Here is a 24,070-nt window from a genome sequence, read left to right as displayed (position 1 = left end):
CAAAAGTTATAAAAGTGATGAGTATAACATTCAAAGATCTATCAATAATTATTCAGAAATATTTTAAGGCATATATTTCATCGTACTAATGGTCGTTAATCATATCTTTTTAATGTCATCCCTTTGTTTCCCATAAACTTACTGTTTCGAATTTCGATTGTCAGAAAATGATATCCTTATGATTTATGGACATAAACATCAATAGTCATAATATTAGTCAAGTATAAAGTTTAATATTCATAATATTAAAGAGCTATAATATTAAACACACAAAATAAATCACAGAGATTATAAAATTGATGAGTATAACATTCAAAGGTGTATCAATAATTATTCAGAAATACTTTCAGGCATATATTTTAATGGACTAATTGGTCGTTAATCATTATCGTTTTAATGACTAAAGTGAATTACGTCTAAGAAACCAAATCAATAACATCCTTCATATTATGTCATTATTACTCTACTCTCTCTACTATTAGGTACTTATTTCAAAGTTCATTTCATTATGATTTTCGGTAATATGTCTTATTAAAGTTATGATGAAAAACGTTATGAAATGGTAAAAGACTCCCGATTTTACCTAATGTAAATTACGTCTTAAGCGATCAGTATAGAAACGAATTAGAACAAAAGAAACTTATTTCCCCAGGTAGGTTCGTTAGTTACCTTGTGTCCCTCAGAGCGGAAATAGTTGACTCGTTGGCGGGACGAAATGGCTTAATAAGCTACATGAAAAATAAGAAATGGCGGGAAATCAGTAAGCCAAACAAAAACAACCTGTTTCCTCAGGTAGGTTCGTTAGTTACCTTTTGTCCCTCAGAGCGGAAATAGGAGCCCCGCGCAGCGGGGCTCCGTCGACTCGTTGGCGGGACGAATTAGCTTAATAAACTACTTGAAAAATAAGAAATGGCGGGAAATCAGTAAGCCAAACAAAAAAACCTGTTTCCTCAGGTAGGTTCCTTAGTTACCTTGTGTCCCTCAGAGCGGAAATAGGAGGCGGTCGACTCGTTGGCGGGACGAAATGGCTTAATAAGCTACATGAAAAATAAGAAATGGCGGGAAATCAGTAAGCCAAACAAAAACAACCTGTTTCCTCAGGTAGGTTCCTTAGTTACCTTGTGTCCCTCAGAGCGAAAATAGGAGCCCCGCGTAGCGGGGCTCCGTCGACTCGTTGGCGGGACGAATTGGCTTAATAAGCTACATGAAAAATAAGAAATGGCGGGAAATCAGTAAGCCAAACAAAAAAAACCTGTTTCCTCAGGTAGGTTCGTTAGTTACCTTGTGTCCCTCAGAGTGGAAGTAGGACCCCTGGACTCGTTGGCGGGACGAATTGGTTTAATAAGCTACATGAAAAATTAGAAATGGCGGGAAATCAGTAAGCCAAACAAATAAAAACCTGTTTCCTCAGGTAGGTTCGTTAGTTACCTTGCGTTCCTCAGAGCGAAAATAGGAGCCCCGCGCAGCGGGGCTCCGTCGACTCGTTGGCGGGACGACTTGGCTTAATAAGCTACATGAAAAATAAGAATTGGCGGGGAAATCAGTAAGCCAAACAAATAAAAACCTGTTTCCTCAGGTAGGTTCGTTAGTTACCTTGCGTTCCTCAGAGCGGAAATAGGAGCCCCGCGCCGACTCGTTGGCGGGAGGAATTGGCTTAATAAGCTACATGAAAAATAAGAATTGGCGGGGAAATCAGTAAGCCAAACAAAAAAACCTGTTTCCTCAGGTAGGTTCGTTAGTTACCTTGTGTCCCTCAGAGCGGAAATAGGAGCCCTACGTAGCGGGGCTCCGTCGACTCGTTGGCGGGCCGAAATGGCTTGATTAGTTACATGAAAAATAAGAATTGGCGGGGAAATCAGTAAGTCAAACAAAAAAAACCTGTTTCCTCAGGTAGGTTCGTTAGTTACCTTGTGTCCCTCAGAGTGGAAGTAGGACCCCTGGACTCGTTGGCGGGACGAATTGGTTTAATAAGCTACATGAAAAATTAGAAATGGCGGGAAATCAGTAAGCCAAACAAATAAAAACCAGTTTCCTCAGGTAGGTTCGTTAGTTACCTTGTGTCCCTCAGAGCAGAAATAGGAGCCCCGCGTAGCGGGGTTCTGTCGACTCGTTAGCGGGCCGAAATGGCTTGATTAGCTACATGAAAAATAAGAATTGGCGGGGAAATCAGTAAGTCAAACAAAAAAACCTGTTTCCTCAGGTAGGTTCGTTAGTTACCTTGTGTCCCTCAGAGCAGAAATAGGAGCCCCGCGTAGCGTAGCGTAACTAATCACGTGACTATCTAAGATTATAACCTGCGAAAGAAGTCCTTATAACAATTATTATAAAGTTTATTTGTCTTCAACATTTGGTATGGTAACATCTGGACTTTGAATATAATGAGTAACAAATTTTATGGCTAACAATAAAGATGACCTACAAAAATCGGAAATGCAATTTGTAATGTTTAATATTATAACTAATGATAATATGACTAATAATAATTATGATGGAAAACGTTATGGACTAAAAAAATCGGAACATAATATTTATGGAAAGCAACAGAGACCTCCTACTTATCATTATAATCTGCGATAAAAGACCTTACAACAATTATTATAATCAAGTTTATTGCCTTCAACATTATGTAATGGTATACCATCTGGACTTTGAATATTATGAGTAACAAATTTTATGACTAACAATAATGATGACCTGCAAAAATCGGAACTCCAATTTTTATTGTTAAATTTTATGACTATTGACAATATGACTAATAAAAATTATGATGGAAAACGTTATGGACTGATAAAATCGGAACAAAAAATTTATGTGAACCAATAGAGACCCCTCCAATATACTGTATATGTCTGAAGAGTCTAATAATAATATTGAATTAAGTGTTCAATGTGTTTTCCTGTTGAGATTAGTCATAGGTGAAAGTGAATGTGCCCATACCCTGACATGGCTTGCATAATACATTAGTGGGCATGTATTGTGAATATTATGATAGTGCCTAATAAGTTGCTGGTCTTTCTGTATGAATACTAGGATGATTTTATTAATTAATCATTCACCTCTTCTTAAAATTCGACATTAGATTAAATTAGGTATCTATCTAATATTATTATACCCATCTATATAATATATCAATGTCGCTAGCTAGGATGCCTCCCTAAAGCGCATATGGTGGAAATATTCGCTGTCCTCGGGTGAAATCTCGGTAGCTCAGTTGGCAGATCGATGGTTCGTTTTTTAGCATTAGAAAATAGGTAAACAATCTTGACGTGTCTTTTTATTGAAAAACACTTTTTTGAAACATAAGTCACGGCAAATATGTAACAATTATGAATCATATACGATTATTTACGTTCTTTTGCTTATTTTTTATGCTAAGAAAACGAACTATAGTGATCCAGAGTCGCGAGCTCGAGTGTCGCCCGAGACATTAATTTTTAGAGATGCCACGAATATATTCGGTATTCGGCCACTTTGCCGAATACATATTTGGTATTCGGCCGAATGTTGCCTACTATTCGGCCGAATACCGAATATCTCTTACACCTAACTAAAAAGATAAATTACGCTATAAAAATAACCGCAAACCACTATATTTAATGCTTAAAATTTAAAATGTGTTCTTGGCAAGTTGTTACATACGAGCGAGACTGTTTTTTGAGCGTTTGTTGGTTACTAAAGTGGTTACTAATAACTTTATTATTATCATAGGTTCGATTTTATTGACTCTGCTGACAACATTCACTAGTTGTGAGCAACCAAAATTAAATCTTAGCAAACATTGTGCTTTGTTGGCGAACAGTTTTCTTCATAAATGTGGCTCAAAATGTATAAATGATATACCGAATATTCGGCGCTTCGGCCGAGGGAGGGGCCGAATATTCGGTATTCGGCCAAAACCACTATTCGGGGCATTTCTGTACATTTTTCTACTTTTACTTTATTTCTAAGCTCTGTTCTATCGTTTGCAGATGTTTCTGCTTAACACAAAATTCAAAACAAGATGATTGGTTAGCAAACTAACCAAGCGAGCTATCATTTTAATATCTGGAACCTTTTTTTATAAAAAGAGAGCTTTAGTGAATGATAATTATGCCCTAACCTTTTTTCTCCCTTGTCCCAGGTCTAAATGAGTTCGACAACCTCCGGAGTTCAGAAGTGAACGATTTCCGGACCCGAACCCGGTACATAGCAGAGGAGAGTCTCGTAAAGCGCGCCAGAGCGACCCCACTGGAGAGGCTGCGGTACCAGTGCCCGCCGAGATTAGCCAAGAGTCATATCGTGCATCGGACGTTGCAGAGCCATCTTAGTAGTAACAAGTTCTATTTGACTACCACCATCGTCGATACAGACGTGAGTAAATCATTTACCTCCCTCCTCTTTGCGTCGTATTCCTCAATATTGAGGGTCGTGACCTCCCTTTTGGATCACTGTCTCTCTTACGATCTTTCTCCATCTGTTTCTGTCTTGGGCGGCGTGAAAAGCCATGTGAACTGTGGAGTCAAGAGCGGTGCGGATCTGGTCAGACCAACGTATTGGACTGCGTCCACGTCCAGGCCTTCTCCCATCCACTTTGTCGGTCACAAAAAGCTTTTCGAGGTTGCCACCGTCTTTCCTTGCTATATGTCCGAAGTATTCAAGGACTGCGTAGACATTCAGATGACAGCTGCGACGAGATCTTGAGTTCTCGCAATATGGAGACGTTAGTCATCAATCATTTAAGGATTTAGTAATAAATTTGGCAACGGGATTCTTCAAAAAAGGTCTCAATAAGATCGGCAACGTGCATGTAACAGCCGTGCTTAAGCTACGGTAACAGCTTACTTTCAGACGGGCTATATGCTTGTTTACCATCGACGTGGTATAAAATGGCACAGTAAAGCGACAGTGAGTTTATAATACACAAATAAATACAGGCTAAAACTATCCGACATTAACGCCATGAGCTTAACACAAAAACGTAACATAATTACTTAATCGTTGTTTTTTATTGTTTTATGTAATCATTTATATATTTAGGACGCCTAATATTCTAAGAACAAATTAAATTACTTTCTATGAAAGTAGTCGTACTAACTTGCTTACTATTTCGTCAAATATTGTTAGATTGTTGTATTAGATACTAAAGTTCTACAAAAATAAACGTATTTGTAGTAAATATGTGCTGTTTACTACAAAACATTAATAAAGATAAAGTTGTTATCATTGTTACTTTGTATTGTATTATGATATTAATAGAAAACAAGTGTTTCCTAGAAAACAGAGAGTTAGTCGAAATCACAGATCACTACTTACTAGACATTGCATTAAGACAACTCTCGGTCATCAACTATTAGTGTCACTCCCTCATATCAGTCAAGTATGAGCACTTGTAGCTCAGTTACTCCAACATAAATAATGACCCATGCTTACTTTTGTCTCCTACTAATATTATAATTGCGAAAGTATGTTTGGATGCCACTCAATCACGCATAAAGGAATACGGAGTTGCATAAAATTCGACATAAAGATAGCTTTAAACCTTGATTGGCAACCCGAGAATCTTCTTCATTAGGTATGTTTGGCGTAGTACGGTCAAGGAATTTAATGTCAGTATAGATCGTTTCATTCACGAATACGCGTGCTTTGGCTCGTATTGTCATGCTATTAAAGGTTAGATTTAACAAACCTGCGCGTCATTGTGAATGACCGATAGCATTTTGTACCTTGTCACAGTGACAATAGTATGATGAGGTCCCTAGCGACTCATATTGATTTTTAGTGTCACTGAAACAAGGTACGAAATTGTACGGAAAGTAATTTTTTTGAATGTAAGTACATTACGTTTTAAAGTCTTAGGGCCAGTTGCACCAACCATATTTGACAGGCTGATCAACGTCACTCGGCAGAGAACTATAAAAAATCCCATGCAATATAATTTAGCACACGATTTAACGGTAACAGGCGGTATGTTGCAATCGACCCTATTAATATCGAGCGCTTCGTACATTCAGCATCAAATAGATAGTGACGGCTAAAGTGGCCAAATATCCATACATTCTTATATCAATAGTAACACTTTCACTAACTATCTGATGCTGACTACATTTATAATGCGAAGTCTAATGTGAGTAGTCTATGGTTGAAAGCTACTAGAATCTTGTTTATCAAATACGTGGGACATGCCTAGCTAGATAACGTCTACACGTGTACTTTGCCATATAAATAGAATCAATATTAATCGTTTCTCTTAATCCGCTCCTATTTTTTGAACACAATAAATTTTGTTACGCATTTTTACGTATTTCCCTCGAAACTATTTGTTTGAAATGTGTCCCTTGCCAAGATTTTCCACGTGCTTATGTTTTAAGTGAATTTTAGGGTTAACGATTGGCAAGTTGGCTACGCGCGCTGGCGGCCTAGCCAAGATGCCAATCGTTTGCGCCAAGTGTGCCGGAGAAGTGTTGCTAAGCGGGCGAGGTGTTCAAAATTACTTTGACACGCTCTTTTTTTCTTAACAATAAAGTCGCGTCAAGATCATTGAACACCTCGCCCGCTTAGCAACTTCTGCTGCTGGCTGTATAACTGAGGAATAAAATAAAATAAAGAAGAATTTATTAAAATAAAGTAACAACACGTAAGTCTTGTACCTAATCTTTAATCTTCATCGTGTACCTCGGTTGCTTCCTCAGGCAATTCTTCTTCGTCTTCCTTTCCTTCTTCTAGCCACTGCACCATTAGGTCTTTTGCTTCAGTCCTAAAGCACCAAAAAATTAGGTTAGAAGGTACAGAGTTTGTCCCTACAAATAAATAATACTACAAATAAAAGAAGATAAGTACGGTCGAAAGTATTCATTTATGCCCCACTTAGCGACCCGCCCCGGCTTCGCACGGGTTAACAAATTATACATAAACCTTCCTCTTGAATCACCCTATCTATTAAAAAAAACCGCATCAAAATCCGTTGGGTTGTTTTATAATACTACTATGTAGTGATTTCGTACCCTGTCACAGTGACCAGCAATATGAAAGTCGCTAGAGACCTCATACTAATAGTCACTGCGACAAGGTACAAAATGGGTAATAAATTAAAACTTTCGGCTGTACCTATGGTTAACAAAAAATTGCATTTAAGGGCTTATTCTAAAATAAATATCGAAAACCCGATTCTTTCAAATCTGGACATTCTTGGGCTCATTCTACTCAGTATCGACAGCACTCTCCATCCTACCATTAAAAAAAGATGTCCCAAAATGTCCATTCCATTACGTCACGTTTTTAGTATGAGAAAAATTTTCACTTGTACGTAACGTGACGTAGTGGAATGTACAATTTTCATACAAAATTTTGGGACAATTTTTTTTATCATCAGTATCGAATATGCTAGTGATTCTGAGTTGAAAGAACCCAAAAACACCAGGATCTGGGAGAATCGGGTTTTCAATATTTATTTTAGAAAACGCCCTTAACCGATTTCCAAGACCGAAGTGATCCCATAAGAGCTCCGTGAACAAAGTTTTGTACGGAACTCTAGAAACCTACGTTTCTGTAATTTTTCCACAAAAAGTTACGATACCACCGTTTTTATTTTACTGTCGTATTTTTCTGTATGTGGAAGTAACACTGCCTGCGTGTCTGTCTGTTACCTTTTCACGCTTATACCGCTGAACCGATTTAGATCAAATTTAGCATGGATATAGTTTGAGGCCCGGGGAAGACTTTTATCATCATTCCAACGCATCAGATGAAGTCGCGGGCAGAAGTTTCAAGCTAGTGTATATATTTGGCTAGAAGTGTGGGTTTGTTTTGATAAATTATTCCCGTTATAGGATTAAATGAAATGGAATGTTCAAATGAAATAGATCATACATTTTGAGGAAGTGGTTAAGCACACAGCGGTTGGAAATTTTTAGTATTTTTCCTGTTTTGTAATAGCAAAGGGTTTTCGATAGTTGTTACACGCTATAGCTTTTACTTTTCCCTATACGAGTATATTATAGGTATTAATAAAAGGAAGCAACACATACCTAATACATGAATTGAGCGTTCGGAATGAAGCTATTGTCAAAAAACATGCATCTCTTCGATCTTTTAGTTTACGTTTTCATCAGATATGTGCGAGGATGCGTAGCGTAGCGACGTGTTTTTTAAGAACCCTATTTAAACTAACCTCTCTTCAGGAGTGACAACTCCCTTGTTGATCCTCTTGAGCCGTTGCAGCGTGGCTAACATCTCGTCTTCCCCTGCCCCGCCCATTTACAGACAACCCTAACATTAAACTAACCTCTCTTCAGGAGTGACAACTCCCTTGTTGATCCTCTTGAGCCGCGGCAGCGTGGCTAACATCTCGTCTTCCCCTGCCCCGCCCATTTACAGACAACCCTAACATTAAACTTACCTCTCTTTAGGAGTGACAACTCCCTTGCTGATCCTCTTGAGCCGCGGCAGCGTGGCTAACATCTCGTCTTCCCCTACCCCGCCCATTTACAGACAACCCTACATTAAACTAACCTCTCTTCAGGAGTGACGACTCCCTTGTTGATCCTCTTGAGCCGCGGCAGCGTGGCTAACATCTCGTCTTCCCCTGCCCCGCCCATTTACAGACAACCCTAACATTAAACTAACTTCTCTTCAGGAGTGACAACTCCCTTGTTGATCCTCTTGAGCCGCGGCAGCGTGGCTAACATCTCGTCTTCCCCTGCCCCGCCCATTTACAGACAACCCTAACATTAAACTTACCTCTCTTCAGGAGTGACAACTCCCTTGTTGATCCTCTTGAGCCGCGGCAGCGTGGCTAACATCTCGTCTTCCCCTGCCCCGCCCATTTACAGACAACCCTACATTAAACTAACCTCTCTTCAGGAGTGACGACTCCCTTGTTGATCCTCTTGAGCCGCGGCAGCGTGGCTAACATCTCGTCTTCCCCTGCCCCGCCCATTTACAGACAACCCTAACATTAAACTTACCTCTCTTCAGGAGTGACAACTCCCTTGTTGATCCTCTTGAGCCGCGGCAGCGTGGCTAACATCTCGTCTTCCCCTGCCCCGCCCATTTACAGACAACCCTACATTAAACTAACCTCTCTTCAGGAGTGACGACTCCCTTGTTGATCCTCTTGAGCCGCGGCAGCGTGGCTAACATCTCGTCTTCCCCTGCCCCGCCCATTTACAGACAACCCTACATTAAACTAACCTCTCTTCAGGAGTGACTACTCCCTTGTTGATCCTCTTGAGCCGCGGCAGCGTGGCTAACATCTCGAGTCGGATGTCGGCATCGTCTTCCTCTCCTCCAGCATCGTCTCCTCCTGTACCGCCCACATATGGGCAACCTTTCATTATCAACGTTCGTAGGTTTGGCAGCACCTGGGGAAACAGTTGTACTACTTGTACTTATATGTTGATATTGTATTGGGGAGGCGAATGCTACATCTAATTGATGACCCAGAAGCTAGTTTAAAAGGCTCAATTTTATTATCGTAAACAGCCTCTAGCGGCCCACCATACAATTTTGTCAGTCTAATTTGAATAAAATATGATTGAGTTTGTTTCTTTTAAAAATTAAACAACAAAAGCAGCCATTAAATTTCATTGGAGATTATTTGTAGTGTGCAGTATTAAGACTTTGGACCCCAAGAGTAAAATATCCTAAAAATAAAGTGATCACGAACAAACAAGAATTCACCTTCAATTTCTTCACTTGTATTAATGTCCGCACCTTACAGGCTCTCAGATTAATGTATTCCAAAGTCTCATTAGCCTCACTGAAACCGTCTAATAATTTTATCGGATTACCACGAACATGCAATATTCTCAAATTCACCAGTTTCTCTACGCCAACTAGACTTGTAATTCTATTCCCAGCTAAATACAAACTGTCCAAGTTTGGGAAGTTCAAATTGCTTATATCTTGAATAAGATTGTGACGAAAATCGAGGCATCGAATACTTGGCATATTATTGTCGAAATGGATCTTTTCTATCTTATTATCCGCCACCTCTAGTGTGCTCAGTTCTGGTTGGTAGACATTGTGAACCGATCTCAAATAGTTGCCGTTCATAATGATAACTTGAAGGTACTTCATTCTTGGCAAAGCAGCGGAGATGAGTAAGTTTAAGTCTGCTTGTATAAGAACGAGGAAGGGGAGGTATTTAATGACTTGAAGGGCCTTTTGCTGTAGATGGTTGTTGGACACGTCAAGGAATTGTAGATGTTGGAAGCTTTTGATATGGCTGATATCGGTCAGATTCATGTTTGTCATTGTAGCCTTTAGGTAGGTGTATCTGTGACAAAAAAGCACATGTCATGAAAAGATATATATTATATAATAATATAAATTATATTATGTTTGTAGGCTATAAATGTTATAATATTACAGCTATTACAGGCTATCAATCAGAAATTGAGAGAAACTCCCGTTGTTATGCTTTTTCCGGCCAGTTACTGATGAAGGTGTCAGCTGTTTTGCCGAGAAGGCTCAGTCGAACGGCGAGCGGTTCAGCCGTCTCTACACATATTCTGGGAGACGTAATATTCTTCAGTGCCTCCCTCACACCAGGCTCCATCTCTTTGTTTCTGTGGCTGTACCTGTGGGTCAGATGAAACGCTCCTCTAGGGTACTCACCCATCTCCTTCTGCAGTCTTGCCGAGAAAGCTCAATCGGCCGCTGACCTCCGAGGGGTTCAAGCGTCGCGCCACATATTTAGGGAGACGAAGTTTTTCTCGGCCGATTCTCTCCCCTGTTCCTGTACCCCGCTTGGCCTGCTCTCCCTTCTCGCCCTGCTCTCCCTGCTCGCCCTGCTCTCCCTGCTCGCCCTGCTCTCCCTGCTCGCCCTGCTCTCCCTGCTCGCCCTGCTCGCCCTGCTCGGCCTGCTCGATCTGGTCCATCTGTTCCTCTTCCCCTACATCTGCTGTGGTTGCGTCTTGGTCCCCTTCTTTCTGTGGATCGGTGTATACCGGTGAGATAAATAGGCGGTAAGCGAGACAGCAGACAATCTTGTTAAAATTGTAGGGTCATTGCGCTAGTTTTCGTCCATGCTCTAGTTTTCGTCCACCTGACAGATTAGCGAATAATACATAATACATTTAATAGTTAGATATATTGTTTAGACATTAAGGATTTTAATAAGTCCAAATTTGTGCAGCAATGTAGGTTTATATTCAAATTTCGTCAAGTGGATGAAAATTAGAGGTGGACGAAAACTAACGCCATTACTATATGGCATATGTATACACAACTTAGAAATGGATCCCGGTGCTGAGTGGTCTAAAGATAATGACGTCCGCCGCGAAAGCTAGGGACGATGTATGTAAGACTGATCCGTTCAATCTGCTCTAATTAGCATTAAGTACCAACGTAATGACCGATAAATAAAAAGAGACAAAGGCAAAATTGTAGTTATATTGTTTTTTACACGACTGCCCCAAAAAAGGAGTGTATTGTTTTTACACGTTATTATCAACGGCAAATGCAATGCAAATCACACGCTACTTAAAGTTGGTTCGATAGAAAAAATCACGAAAACATCTAATTTTCAATTATATGTCGTTTTGTCTCCTTCTAATTTCCTGGCTTTACGCACCCTCATGAATAAGTTAAAAGATATGTATGGTATATATGGGGCCTGATGCCAAATACTGAGGAAAATTATGCAAATACCCTCCCCTCTTCAATTCTCATTCTTTCCTTCTCGGCGGAAGTAAGAGCGAATCGTGATTTCAACATTATTTATGCAAATTCCAAGGCTAATAAATTATTTAGGCAATTCTCTGTTCTTGAAATGGTTGAAATGTATCAAATGTAAATTATAATATGTAAAACAACTGTGGGTTTTGGCAGTTGTCGCGTTGACTTAACTGACATATATTTTGCGTAGGTTATAGTTTTAATAGTCATAGTCATTCCAAACTTGCAAAGAGTTTAAAAGTTAAAAATACTTACAAGTTGTGTGTTACGCGCAAGTTACGCGTTGATCATAAGTCATATAGTTTGTCAAAGGACTGTCTCAATTCAAACATAGACGGAGAGAATCGTACTATACTATATTTGTCTTACACTAGTACTAGCACCCAAAAAAAAGGATGAGTATAGTTTTCCTGGTTGTTAATACTGACTGACAAATTGGTTTGACCAACCATATATGTATGTCTTACTGAAGGTTGCGACTTTATTATATAATAATTATTAGGATAAGATGAATTTATTATTAGGATGGGGTTACGAATCTTAAAGCAAATTAATTTGTAATTTTGTAAATAGAGTAAATACCTATTGTGTAATCTATTTAATTTTACTCTATACCGATTCAAAAAGTTACGGAAAAGGTGTACAAGATGGAATTTTAAGGAAATTAATTTTTTTTTATAGCACGTTGTGGCAAATCAGCATACTGCCCGCCTTAAGGTAACCAGTTACCGTTGTATGCTCCTGTATAAGTACCTATGTGTATGCGCCTCGAACACCAGGGCTGTCACATGTGCGTTGCCGACCTCTTAAAAACGTTTAGTTACGCTTGTTATAAACTGCATTTAGAAGTTTGTTCAGATACCGCAATGTAATAAAAAATGAATACAAGTTCTTGCTAGTCTAACTAAACCTCGCTTATGAATGTCTATAAACTCCCGAGGTGTTACATGCGCGTTGCCGACCCTAACACTTCGCATCCTCGTTGAGCTCTGGCAACCTTACCGGCAGAGGGGTGTGTTATAAAAAAATCTTTATTGCAACTTTGAGTTATTACATAACAATGGTACCTGGCTCTCAAAGTAGGTTTCCCTGTGTCTCAAGAGCCAGTTCAATCCTGATTACAAGCATAAGGTTAAAATGTTAGACATTTTATAATTTAAACAATATTTAAATTAAATTATAGAAAAAAAAACACGTGAAACTAAGATGTGTATGTACGCGCGCGTGTGTGAGTATTATGTGTGTCTGATTGTTGGAATATGTGGGTGTGTGTTTCTCTGTGTTTACGCACGTGTGTGTCTGGTTGACTATAATTATTTATTTCTTCCAGCGCAAAACCACGACCCACGCGCCAGCGACGTCTACTCCCAAACAGCACATAGAATACATTCTACACAAAAAGATCAAAGAGTACTCCATGCGCTACTCCAGTCAGGACAGGCACAAATACGTGCTGAAAGTGGCCGGCCGCGAGGAATATCTGTTAGGAGACCACCCGCTGATCCAGTTTCTCTATATACAGGAGAAGCTGTTGAGAGACGAAGTGCCGCATGTGATGATTGTCAATATAGACAAGCTGTCGTTGTCGGGTGAGTTTCTTTTTTTAATTTTGGGACGGTAAGATATTTGTAAGGTCAACCGAGGTAAATGCGTCACTTGAGGTAAATGCGTCTTTTAAAGATTTCCTCTAAAACGAACATTTTAGAACTATTATAGCCGTCTGCATTAAAAGTTCAGTGACCACACTTCAAACAGCTCTAGGGTTCAATAGTTCTAAAATGTTCCGTTTAGAAGAAATCTTTAAAAGACGCATTTATCTCAAGTGACGCATTTACCTCGGTTGACCTTAATCTGAAAAAATATCGTGCACCTCAGTGAGACGGCTAAAGAAAACTTAGCTATACCTACTATTTGCTACTATGCTCAAATACAATGTACGGCGGCGTACAGTGTCATCTAAATTGACTGTCAATCTGTTCTGCTAGCTTCAATTTCTTAAGGCCATAAACAAGTTTATTCTAATTATTTAATTAGAAAACTAGAATTAAAACTCATAGGAGCTCATCTGTCAGTTGGAACCTAATCCTCAATATCAATCAGGCGCTCAGTATGACCAAAGATAATTTACGTAGAATGTAATGTATTCTTTTGTCTATGGTACGACTATATGGGCTCGGGTCGTAAACAAAAATATTTATGTGATGAGCACGAATATTGGGCTCCTTGCGGGCCGACTCTGAAACTACCAGATCCATCTATAGCAAACTTTCCGGCGCTTTCAACAATGTAGGCTCTATTCATTCATAGAAAAAATACTCTCGTCCACACATTATCCTCAATACAAAATCGAATAAAATAACAACCATATCATTGCGGTATTCATACTCACGCATCGGATCTCGCTGGTTTTCCTGTTTATCGCAAAACGCGACAAAAGGAAGTGAAAACAAACTTTGCAACAAACTAGCCGAACTATTGAACTGTGCTATTCCTTTGGGGATATATCTTAAAAAAAGGCATCAGAATCGTTCTAGAGACACGTTTTTTAGGGTTCCGTAACTCAAAAGGAACAAACGGAACCGGAGTCTGTCTGTCCGTCTGTCACAGCCTATTTTCCGGGGAGTTTTTCGAACTATATCGTGTTACATATCAAATGAAAGAGCTTTTTGTGAGAATCTCAAATATATATTTTTTTTCTAATTTTAGGATAAACAATTTAGAAGTAATTCAAGAAAATAGCCAAAAAATGACCATTCCCCTCCCTTTATCTCCGAAACTACTGGGTCTAAAATTATGAAAAAATTACACAAAGCATTCTTTACCTAAAAATGACAGGAAAACCTATTAGAAATGTGGAGTCAAGCGTGAGTCGGACTTAATTACTTACGAAACCCTTGGAACGCGAGTCCGGCTCGCACTTGGCTGGTTTTTTTTTATACATTAAGTAATACTCGGTCGTTTTTGGCATTGTTATCGTCCATAAAACCCGATTTCCATCAGCTTGCCCAATTTTCAGATGGTTGATAAATTTTCCTTTAGCTGATGGAAAAGATAAATAATAAGTTTTTGGCAAAAATCCGTCAAAAAAAAAGTAAGTACATATTAAAAAAAAAGCATAATAAAAAAAACAGAGAATATTTTTTTGGTTTATGGTAGGTTTAAAGGAACAGAAACATAGATAAATTGCGCAATATTTTTATTACAACACTATTACACTATTACTAATAATCTCCACCAATTTTAAAATTATTCACACAAAAAACATTAAAGCTAAAATAAAACATAAATCTAGTCACAATGAGCAAAGAGAATTCAAATTATCTTTGCTATGAGTATTGTACCTACTGGCTTATGTTTACCATATTGTTCTTATGGATGGCGCTGTTCGTAACTTGAATTAGTTTTTCTGTCTATCGTCAACATATTGAAATGAACTGACAAACATACTATAACTATATTTTATTACTATTCTCCTTTCGCCTTCTTACCCAATATTTTTGCAAACAATCTCCATACAAATTTAAAAACCGCTTTCAAAATAGCGTAGATTACAAATAAGATTGCAAATACTAAAGTTACGATCACACAAACGACATCTAGCGGTGATGTATAAAACGACGATGTATTCAGTTTCTGTGGTAGAGAGGGTGGCGCGGTACGATGTCGAGCTACATACTCCGTCCAATAGACGGCGCTGTCCATAACTGGGAGCGGCCGATCATGCCAGAGCTGAGAGATGCGCTTGGCGTTTGATTGCATTCTGAAAACAAGATGTTTAGTCAGGATTGTTACCTAAGCCTTCGTGATTAAAACACATTTAATCACTTAAGTTCCATTTAAACTTCGGTTTTGCGACACCGATTAGTAATTTTTCTTAGCGGTATATTATAATTATTTCAATTGTTATTAAAGACCTTGTTTTACAATTTCTTCCCGGACGTAGACGCGGGCCAACGCTAATACCTAAATAATACAAACATTTATAAAATTCTTTACATTGGATGTAATACATACTATGATATTTATCTACTTTTAACTTGTAATCCCGGAAGTGGGCGGTTTAACAACTAATGTCATCTGCGCGTGTACATTTCGTTTTAAGGACATCAACGCAAACGTTTATCTTGTTTTTCCCATTATAACCTCCTCATACTTACTTCTCCGAAGTCAGTTCTCTAATAGCTCCCTCCAAATTGTTACTATCGATCTCCTCAAAGAAGAGCGTAAGTCCCAATCCGCTTTCTCGTGCTGAAGCCGCGTTGCTGAACTGGTCGCCGAAGAACGGCACAGTCAGCAGGGGTTTACCGCAGTGGGCCGCTTCTGACATGCTTAGCATGCCGCCGTGCGATATGAAGGCTAGGACTTTTGGATGACCTGGAAAATAGTTGAAAATGTTGACGTCCATGAGAAGATTGGGAGAGTTAGGGCTCATTTAGACGGTGCAAGAACTCACATGTAAGTTTAATTACATTGCGGTATTTGATCGGTCGGCTGAATTGGATGTTACCTCAATAGCCCGCAATGTACCTAACTATAAATCGCATGCGAGTTCGCGCGTTCTCGTTCCCATTGTTTCGTACACGGGTAATACGAGTAGGAACACTAGAAAACGAGTAGTGATAGAGAGAATAAGACTTAGATATATTCACAACATTAAAAAAAACCGGCCAAGTGCGAGTCGGACTCGCGTTCCAAGGGTACCGTACATTACACAATTTTTAACAATATTTCTTTTTAATGAAAAGTGACTAGTAAAATGTATTTAAAAACTAAGTACTTAGGTAAGTCCGACTCACGTTTGACTGCACATTTCTAATAGGTTTTCCTGTCATCTATAGGTAAAGAAATATTTTGTGTATTATATGTATGTGTGATGTTTAGATTCTTACAATGAGCTCTTTCATTTGATATGTAACACGATATAGTTTGAAACACTTTATTTTTTAATTTGCTCATTTACCCCCAAAAGTCCTCCATATTTAAAATGAAATGAATTGTTTACGTTACATGTCCGTCTTTGGGTCACAAACTTACATATGTGTGTCAAATTTCAACTTAATCGGTCCAGTAGTTTCGGAGCAAATAGGCTGTGACAGACGGCACGAGTGATCCTATAAGGGTTCCGTTTTTTCCTTTTGAGGTACGGAACCCTAAAAATAGGACAGTGAGATATTTTATCTCTGTTTATTTGTCCTTCAAGCCCACTTACTGCTGCTCGTAACATAACCTAATTTTCTATTTGTTCAAAGCAATCATTCATAATCAGGAAGGCCAACTAAATTTTTCATTGTACTTGTACTTATAAGTTATAACACTATGATGAATTTTACATTATTCATTATTCCTTAAATGGGCTTTGCTTTATCGCACGTCATAGTGAACCATTGACGTAATTTCGGAGATTGGAAATTTCTAAATTCGTGATAATGGTATATTAACAGGAAGGATACTATTACTTGCGGTGGCCTAATTAAAGGCCTTAATGTCTCATTATGACGTCATTACATCATTATTTTTAGCATGTATTAATTTAATTGACAATAGTATAGGTACCTACTGTTAAAATAAAGGGGAACCTGTACCTACGAAAACTGTACCTAGTAAAAAAGAAAAATGTACGACATGGACTGTACGATATCGTAGCGCCAATCGGCTCTGAGGTTTACTTTAATATCAACAAAAAACTTACATAAAATATCCAACTGCGGAAACCAACTTCCCACAAGCAAGTCGTCACTTTGCTCGGGAAAACTGTCGTTCCCCCATTTCCATATCACTTTTTGAGGAATCCTTCCAAAAGCTCCGACGAACTGCTTTCGCTTGTTATCGGACATTGAGTTCGATCTCAGAAGGGACCCGAAGCTGACGTAGATAACGCCGTGTTCTGCTGATGACAGAAACTCTTCTATATCCTAGAATAAGGGGTTATTAGATTACTTAGATAGACACTTGAAAACGCGATTTTGATTGGCTGCAATATTTTTTACCACATACCGCTTAAAATATATCAAATGCTTTGAAAATAACAAATAAGGTACTATTTAAAGGGTTCTATTAAATTATTGGATTGTATTATTCTTGCAACATTTGAAATGACGTAGTAAATATTTAGTCAGTTGTTGTTTTTATTAACAACTTTAATTCGTTAAGGGTCATTCTGTAGGTATGCTTTTTTTATAGCTAAATAGCTAATACTGCTTGTACTTATGTCATTTGGCATGTCGAAAGCTCTAAGGAGGAATATAGTCTTGATATCTACGAAAGCGATCATCTGAAAGGAGAAAAATCACGCACAGCTTTGTTTATAAAACTCTTGCAAACGTTGTCACGGCCATATACATTATAGGTACATGTAGGTAAAAATAAATTTTATAAATTGTTGTTTGAAGGTCTGTCCTCTGTGACTTAAACTTGACATTGAAACATAGCGCCGTTAAACAGGGAATCCATAATATACCTACTATGAAAAATTGTACACATGTTTATAGCCATGACCTTGCAGCCGTAACTGACCTTCGGCACTGGCTTAGGTTTCTGAACATGAATGCCAGCAATCTCCAAAACTTGAGGCGCTAACAACCTCCCTCCCGTTATCGAGTGATGCTGGTACAAAAACATCATCGCCATTCTTTCCTTCGCCATCTTCTCTAAATCCACCGAAACCTCTGGAAGATGCTTAGCGAACACACCTCTTATGCTCTCCTGCAAGTTCCATTTCATATAATTTTGAATTACAAAGTCAACTACTGTTATCTGAACCCTTTGCCAAAGTGACGGATTGCTTCCAGCGTTAAAGAAATAGTGCGGATCTGTTCTGACGTCAAACGGTAATCCCATTCTTGAGTAATGCATTGGTAACAACACGTGTGAGGTTATCCCTATGATCGGAGAGTCATACATCGCTGCCGCATACGCAAACCCGCAGTCGCTCAGGAACTGCTCCACAAATATTACATCATACTTAATTTTCTTATCCAAATGCTCCTTAACCTTCTTATGCGTAAAAAGATGTTCGCAATCATGCGCAGTACCACCCGGGCTCAATATAAAATGTCTATAAAAGTTGTACAAAGGCACGTACCAAGAACTTGTACTTTCGTAGAATTTTAAATCGTCTGTCCTAACGGCGCCGGGCTGGTACGCCTCGAGGTCAATGAACTCCAGCCCCGCCGTGGGGTTTTTGTCGGGGAAATTGTTCATGACAGTAACTTTGTGGCCTCTGTGGGCTAGTTCCCTGAATAGGGTGTTTAAAGCCATGTAGTGGCTAGGTATGGGCATGGACACGATCACTAGGACATTTAAAGCTGTGACTTGGGCTAGTAGGGCGAGGAGGGTGAGTACGATGACGCGAGACATTGTTGACGTGTGCGCTCGCCGCTAGCCGGCGCTTGACTGAATGAAAATAAGCTTTGCGTGTGGCCGTGGACCTTGACTTATAAATTAACAGAACTCGGCAGATGACTTGATTGATCAACTTGCGGTACTTATGTGGATTTCATATTACTTATGGAACCAAAATAATTTAAATGATCATATACGCTATATAATTGTTACATATTAGGTGCAACTTATTTTTAATACTTGTTTTTCAATAAAAAGACACGTCAAGATCGCTTACCTTCTTTCTAATGCTAAAAAATGAAGTAGTTATAGTTGCCTAAAGAAATGCTTATGTCGGCGGCAGATCGTAAAATCGGGCATATCGAGATATTCCTAGGCACATCATGAAACGCCGCCATTTCATGATCTGACTAAGATTAACCCAGGCGTATCACGATCTGCCTTATAAAAGAGGCGGCAGATCGGTCAGACCAATGTATTCGTTGATATTCCTAGCTTCATACCGGGCGCATCGTAAAATAATTGATGAGATATTCCTAGGCATATCATGAAACGCCGCCATTTCATGATCTGACTAAAATTAACTCGGGCATATCACGATCTGTCTCATAAAAGATTCGGCAGATCGATGGGAGCAATGTATTCGTCAAATTCCTAGCTTCATTCATAACCGATCGCATCGTAAAATAATTGCACTTTTTGCCACTGGTGGCGCTGCATTCTATATGACGCTGCGTCCGAGGTGTTGCCAGCAGATCGTACCTTTTAATACAAGTTTACGTTCCTTTTGAGCCTTGAGGTTTGCTCGATATGGCTGGTGGTCGCTAGGCAGATCATGAAATGCCGGCGTTTCATGATCTGCCTAGGAATATCACCCCTTGAGGTTTGCACGATATGGCTGGTGGTCGCGCTAGGCAGATCATGAAATGCCGGCGTTTCATGATCTACCTAGGAATATCACCCCTTGAGGTTTGCACGATATGGCTGGTCGTCACTAGGCAGATCATGAAATGCCGGCGTTTCATGATCTGCCTAGGAATATCACCCCTTGAGGTTTCCACGATATGGCTGGTCGTCGCTAGGCAGATCATGAAATGCCGGCGTTTCATGATATGCCTAGGAATATCACCCCTTGAGGTTTGCACGATATGGCTGGTCGTCGCTAGGCAGATCATGAAATGCCGGCGTTTCATGATCTGCCTAGGAATATCACCCCTTGAGGTTTGCACGATATGGCTGGTGGTCGCGCTAGGCAGATCATGAAATGCCGGCGTTTCATGATCTGCCTAGGAATATCACCCCTTGAGGTTTGCACGATATGGCTGGTCGTCGCTAGGCAGATCATGAAATGCCGGCGTTTCATGATCTGCCTAGGAATACCACCCCTTGAGGTTTGCACGATATGGCTGGTCGCCGCTAGGCAGATCATGAAATGCCGGCGTTTCATGATCTGCCTAGGAATATCACCTCTTGAGGTTTGCACGATATGGCTGGTCGTCGCTAGGCAGATCATGAAATGCCGACGTTTCATGATCTGCCTAGGAATATCACCCATTGAGGTTTGCACGATATGGCTGGTGGTCGCTAGGCAGATCATGAAATGCCGGCGTTTCATGATCTGCCTAGGAATATCACCCCTTGAGGTTTGCACGATATGGCTGGTCGTCGCTAGGCAGATCATGAAATGCCGGCGTTTCATGATCTGCCTAGGAATATCACCCATTGAGGTTTGCACGATATGGCTGATGGTCGCTAGGCAGATCATGAAATGCCGGCGTTTCATGATATGCCTAGGAATATCACACCCTACTTATTTGATATGCCTAAACGTCGCTAGGCAAATCGTCAAACGTTGATGTTTGAACGATATGGCTGGTAGTCGCTAGTCAGATCATGAAATGGCGGCGTTTCATGGTATGCCTAGGAATATCTCGATATGGCCGATTTTACGATCTGCCTCCGACACTTATACCAAATTCAAAGGCACATGGGTGTCATATTTACTCGTACCTAATATCTATTACAACTTCAACTCGCATTCAAATGATCTATGCCGTCAAACTGATTTTACATGAAGTTAACAAATATATGTAATATATAAACCAATATGTACATTCATAGGGATTAAAACTTTCAACTATCTTGTATTAAACCTGTGATGTAAAATATTTCTAATACATCCCCTAAGCAGACAAATGTAATTTTTTTGATGAAATGAAATGAAATCTTTATTTCAGGCAACTAGTGGCCCATACATAAATACGTTAAAACTAGCATACATATTATTATAAAAATAACTAAACACTCAAAATCACATTATGATTGCGATGCGTTACGCAACCCTGCAGTGTCAGGGAACCGGCCGCGGAACCGCCGAAACTTGACACCCTTCGGCCAAAACTCCTCCTTGGTGAAGGTCGCTAGATGTTCAGTCGGAACGGTCACCATAAACGAACCACGAATTTAATCTTATATAAAATGTTTCTTAACAGTCGGCGATTCCCGGTACTTGGTTGAATCAAGAGGGAGGCTAGCCTCCGAGCCTCCTACCGGCACCATGCGGCGGATACGCCAAGAAGAGTACCTCTCCTCATGGAGCGTGGAACAGAACTACACATGCACCGTGCAAAGCGTCGGGGGTCTCAATGTGGACACCAACAAACTTGTCGAGGTTGGTTGACTTAGTGTAAGGCCTGAGTGGACGCTCGAAGCGGAGCGTTCGGCGGGGCGTGCAGCGTAGCGTCGGGCTCACAAGTAATTTGAGCAGCGTGCACTAAGGCCGCTCCTATACGCTTGCATTTGTTTAACATGCACGCCGCACGCCCCGCCCCGCTGCACGCCCAACTCGAGCGTCCACTCAGGCCTTACACTTATTTAAGTTATATTTATAAGTATCAAACAAGGTTGTGGAGATGAGTCCAGATCAGAGCTAAGGGAATTTAGCGAACGTTTTAACGACAATAGACGGTGTAGTTCAACTCATCCTAAAGGGTATTGTATGGGAAATATCATAATTCACTGTCAAGTGGTTGGTGCAACTAGCCCGAAGAGCTAACCTTATCAAAAGAAAGATTATCCTTATAAAGAATATTTAACTTACATTGAGTGTCTTTGTGGATTAAGCTCAAACATTTTATCATTCAACTGACATGTGTTTACATATATTAATTTCATTTGACTTTACTAGACTTATAATGCCCGGGATATGGACCGTAGTTACAATACAAAAGGTAAAGGTCGATATAAGTCTATAGTGAAACAAACCGTGAATCATTCAAAACTCTAATTTGGCTTTGTTGTTTATCATCTAATTTATTATCTATGGCGGAGGTTATTGACTCGCGAGAACACTGCTGATAATAGTTATTATTATAAAACATACAGTGTCCGTGACTATAAAGCTTGTACTGAAAGCATCTTTACTTGGTTAAAGATAAGGTTTAATTTGCATTATGTATAGTTTTAACTATCATCCGTGTTTCTCGTGGACCCTGAAACATCAACCAATGAATATTTTATGCCGACACAAGAATAACATAACAGAATATCTAATGATATCAGTAAATAAGAAAGATGAGATTCAAAATGATAGATGCAGATACAATTTTTCTTATAATCGGCGTATTGCAATTCGAATTCAGTCCGGGGCACTGGAGAGCTTGGGTACTTTTTAGGGTTCCGTACCCAAAGTGTAAAAACGGGACCCTATTACTAAGACTTCGCTGCCCGTCTGTCTGTCTGTCTGTTTGTCCGTCTGTCTGTCTGTTTGTCTGTCTGTCTGTCTGTCATCAGGCTGTATCTCATGAACCGTGGTAGCTAGGCAGTTGAAATTTTCACAGATAATGTATTTCTGTTGCCGCTATAACAACAAATACTAAAAACAGAATAAAATAAATATTTAAGTGGGACTCCCATACAACAAACGTGATTTTATTGCCGTTTTTTGGAGTAATGGTACGGACCGGGTCTCTATTGTTTCCCAAATGGTTTTAAGCCATAATGTATTGTTTGCCCGAATTTTCGTTAGTCATAATTCATTTGGTTCAGAAACGCGTCACTTTTCAGGATTGCCATAAAACAAACCTGACCTAACCTAACCTATCTATAGGATAACCTAACGAAAATCCTGAAATGTTAACGGTTTCAGTTTTATGACTAATGATAATATGACAAACAATACATTATGACTTAAAACTTTATGGGAAACAACGGGATCCCGTACGGACCCCTTGGTGCGCGAGTCCGACTCGCACTTGGCTGGTTTTGTTTAGTATATGTACTATAATGTCCTTCAATAAAATATGTCCGTCAAATCACCAGGTGGTCTGCCAAGCCGGTATCTTCCACGGCGGCAAGCCCATCTGCGAGCCCCAGAAGACCAAGATGGCGGCCGTCTCGAACGAGGGCGTCGCGCGCTGGGACCAAGCGCTCACGTTCCCGATCAAAGTGCTCAACATACCGCGCATGGCGAGGCTTTGCTTCGTCATATACTCTACCTCAGAGGTGTATAAGAGTAATAAGAGCAAGAAGGGGAAGAAGGACACCACTAAGGTATGTTATCACTACATAGTATAAAACGAAGACCAAGATGGCGGCCGTCTCGAACGAGGGCGTGGCGCGCTGGGATCAGGCGCTCACGTTCCCGATCAAAGTGCTCAACATACCGCGCATGGCGAGGCTTTGCTTCGTCATATACTCCACCTCCGAGGTGTACAAGAGTAATAAGAGCAAGAAGGGGAAGAAGGACACCACTAAGGTATGTTATCACTACATAGTATAAAACGAAGACCAAGATGGCGGCCGTCTCGAACGAGGGCGTGGCGCGCTGGGACCAAGCGCTCACGTTCCCGATCAAAGTGCTCAACATACCGCGCATGGCGAGGCTTTGCTTCGTCATATACTCCACCTCCGAGGTGTACAAAAGTAATAAGAGCAAAAAGGGGAAGAAGGACACCACTAAGGTATGTTATTATTGTTAAATCTATCTATTTGAAAACAAATGCGCGCTCAAAATACCACAATGGCACTCCACCACTAAGGTATGCCCTAAGGCCGAACATATCATGGTTCA

The 24,070-nt window shown here is 40.0% G+C and overlaps 2 protein-coding genes across 2 annotated transcripts in view; one reads left to right on the top strand and one right to left on the bottom strand.

The window, feature by feature from the left end:
- LOC134648974 (phosphatidylinositol 4,5-bisphosphate 3-kinase catalytic subunit delta isoform) overlaps positions 1-24,070 on the top strand; it is a 50,409-nt gene that overhangs the window by 3,395 nt on the left and 22,944 nt on the right. The window contains exons 4-7 of the mRNA XM_063503645.1: positions 4,121-4,350; positions 12,989-13,247; positions 21,492-21,670; positions 23,320-23,550. Of these exons, the coding sequence (XP_063359715.1) occupies positions 4,121-4,350; positions 12,989-13,247; positions 21,492-21,670; positions 23,320-23,550 (899 nt within the window). The remainder of the gene's footprint in view (positions 1-4,120; positions 4,351-12,988; positions 13,248-21,491; positions 21,671-23,319; positions 23,551-24,070) is intronic.
- LOC134648942 (UDP-glycosyltransferase UGT4-like) lies at positions 15,115-19,036 on the bottom strand. Its single transcript, XM_063503586.1, has 4 exons — positions 18,172-19,036; positions 17,348-17,570; positions 15,816-16,032; positions 15,115-15,418 (listed from the first exon to the last, which is right to left on the bottom strand). Exons 1-4 carry the CDS (start codon positions 19,012-19,014, stop codon positions 15,124-15,126), a joined length of 1,578 nt encoding a protein of 525 aa, XP_063359656.1. The 5' UTR covers positions 19,015-19,036; the 3' UTR covers positions 15,115-15,123.

This window comes from Cydia amplana, chromosome 6, assembly GCF_948474715.1.
Source record: "Cydia amplana chromosome 6, ilCydAmpl1.1, whole genome shotgun sequence".
Classification (NCBI taxonomy): domain Eukaryota; kingdom Metazoa; phylum Arthropoda; class Insecta; order Lepidoptera; family Tortricidae; genus Cydia; species Cydia amplana.
Note: the sequence above shows the minus strand (reverse complement) of the source record. Positions and strands in the feature narration are given on the sequence as shown.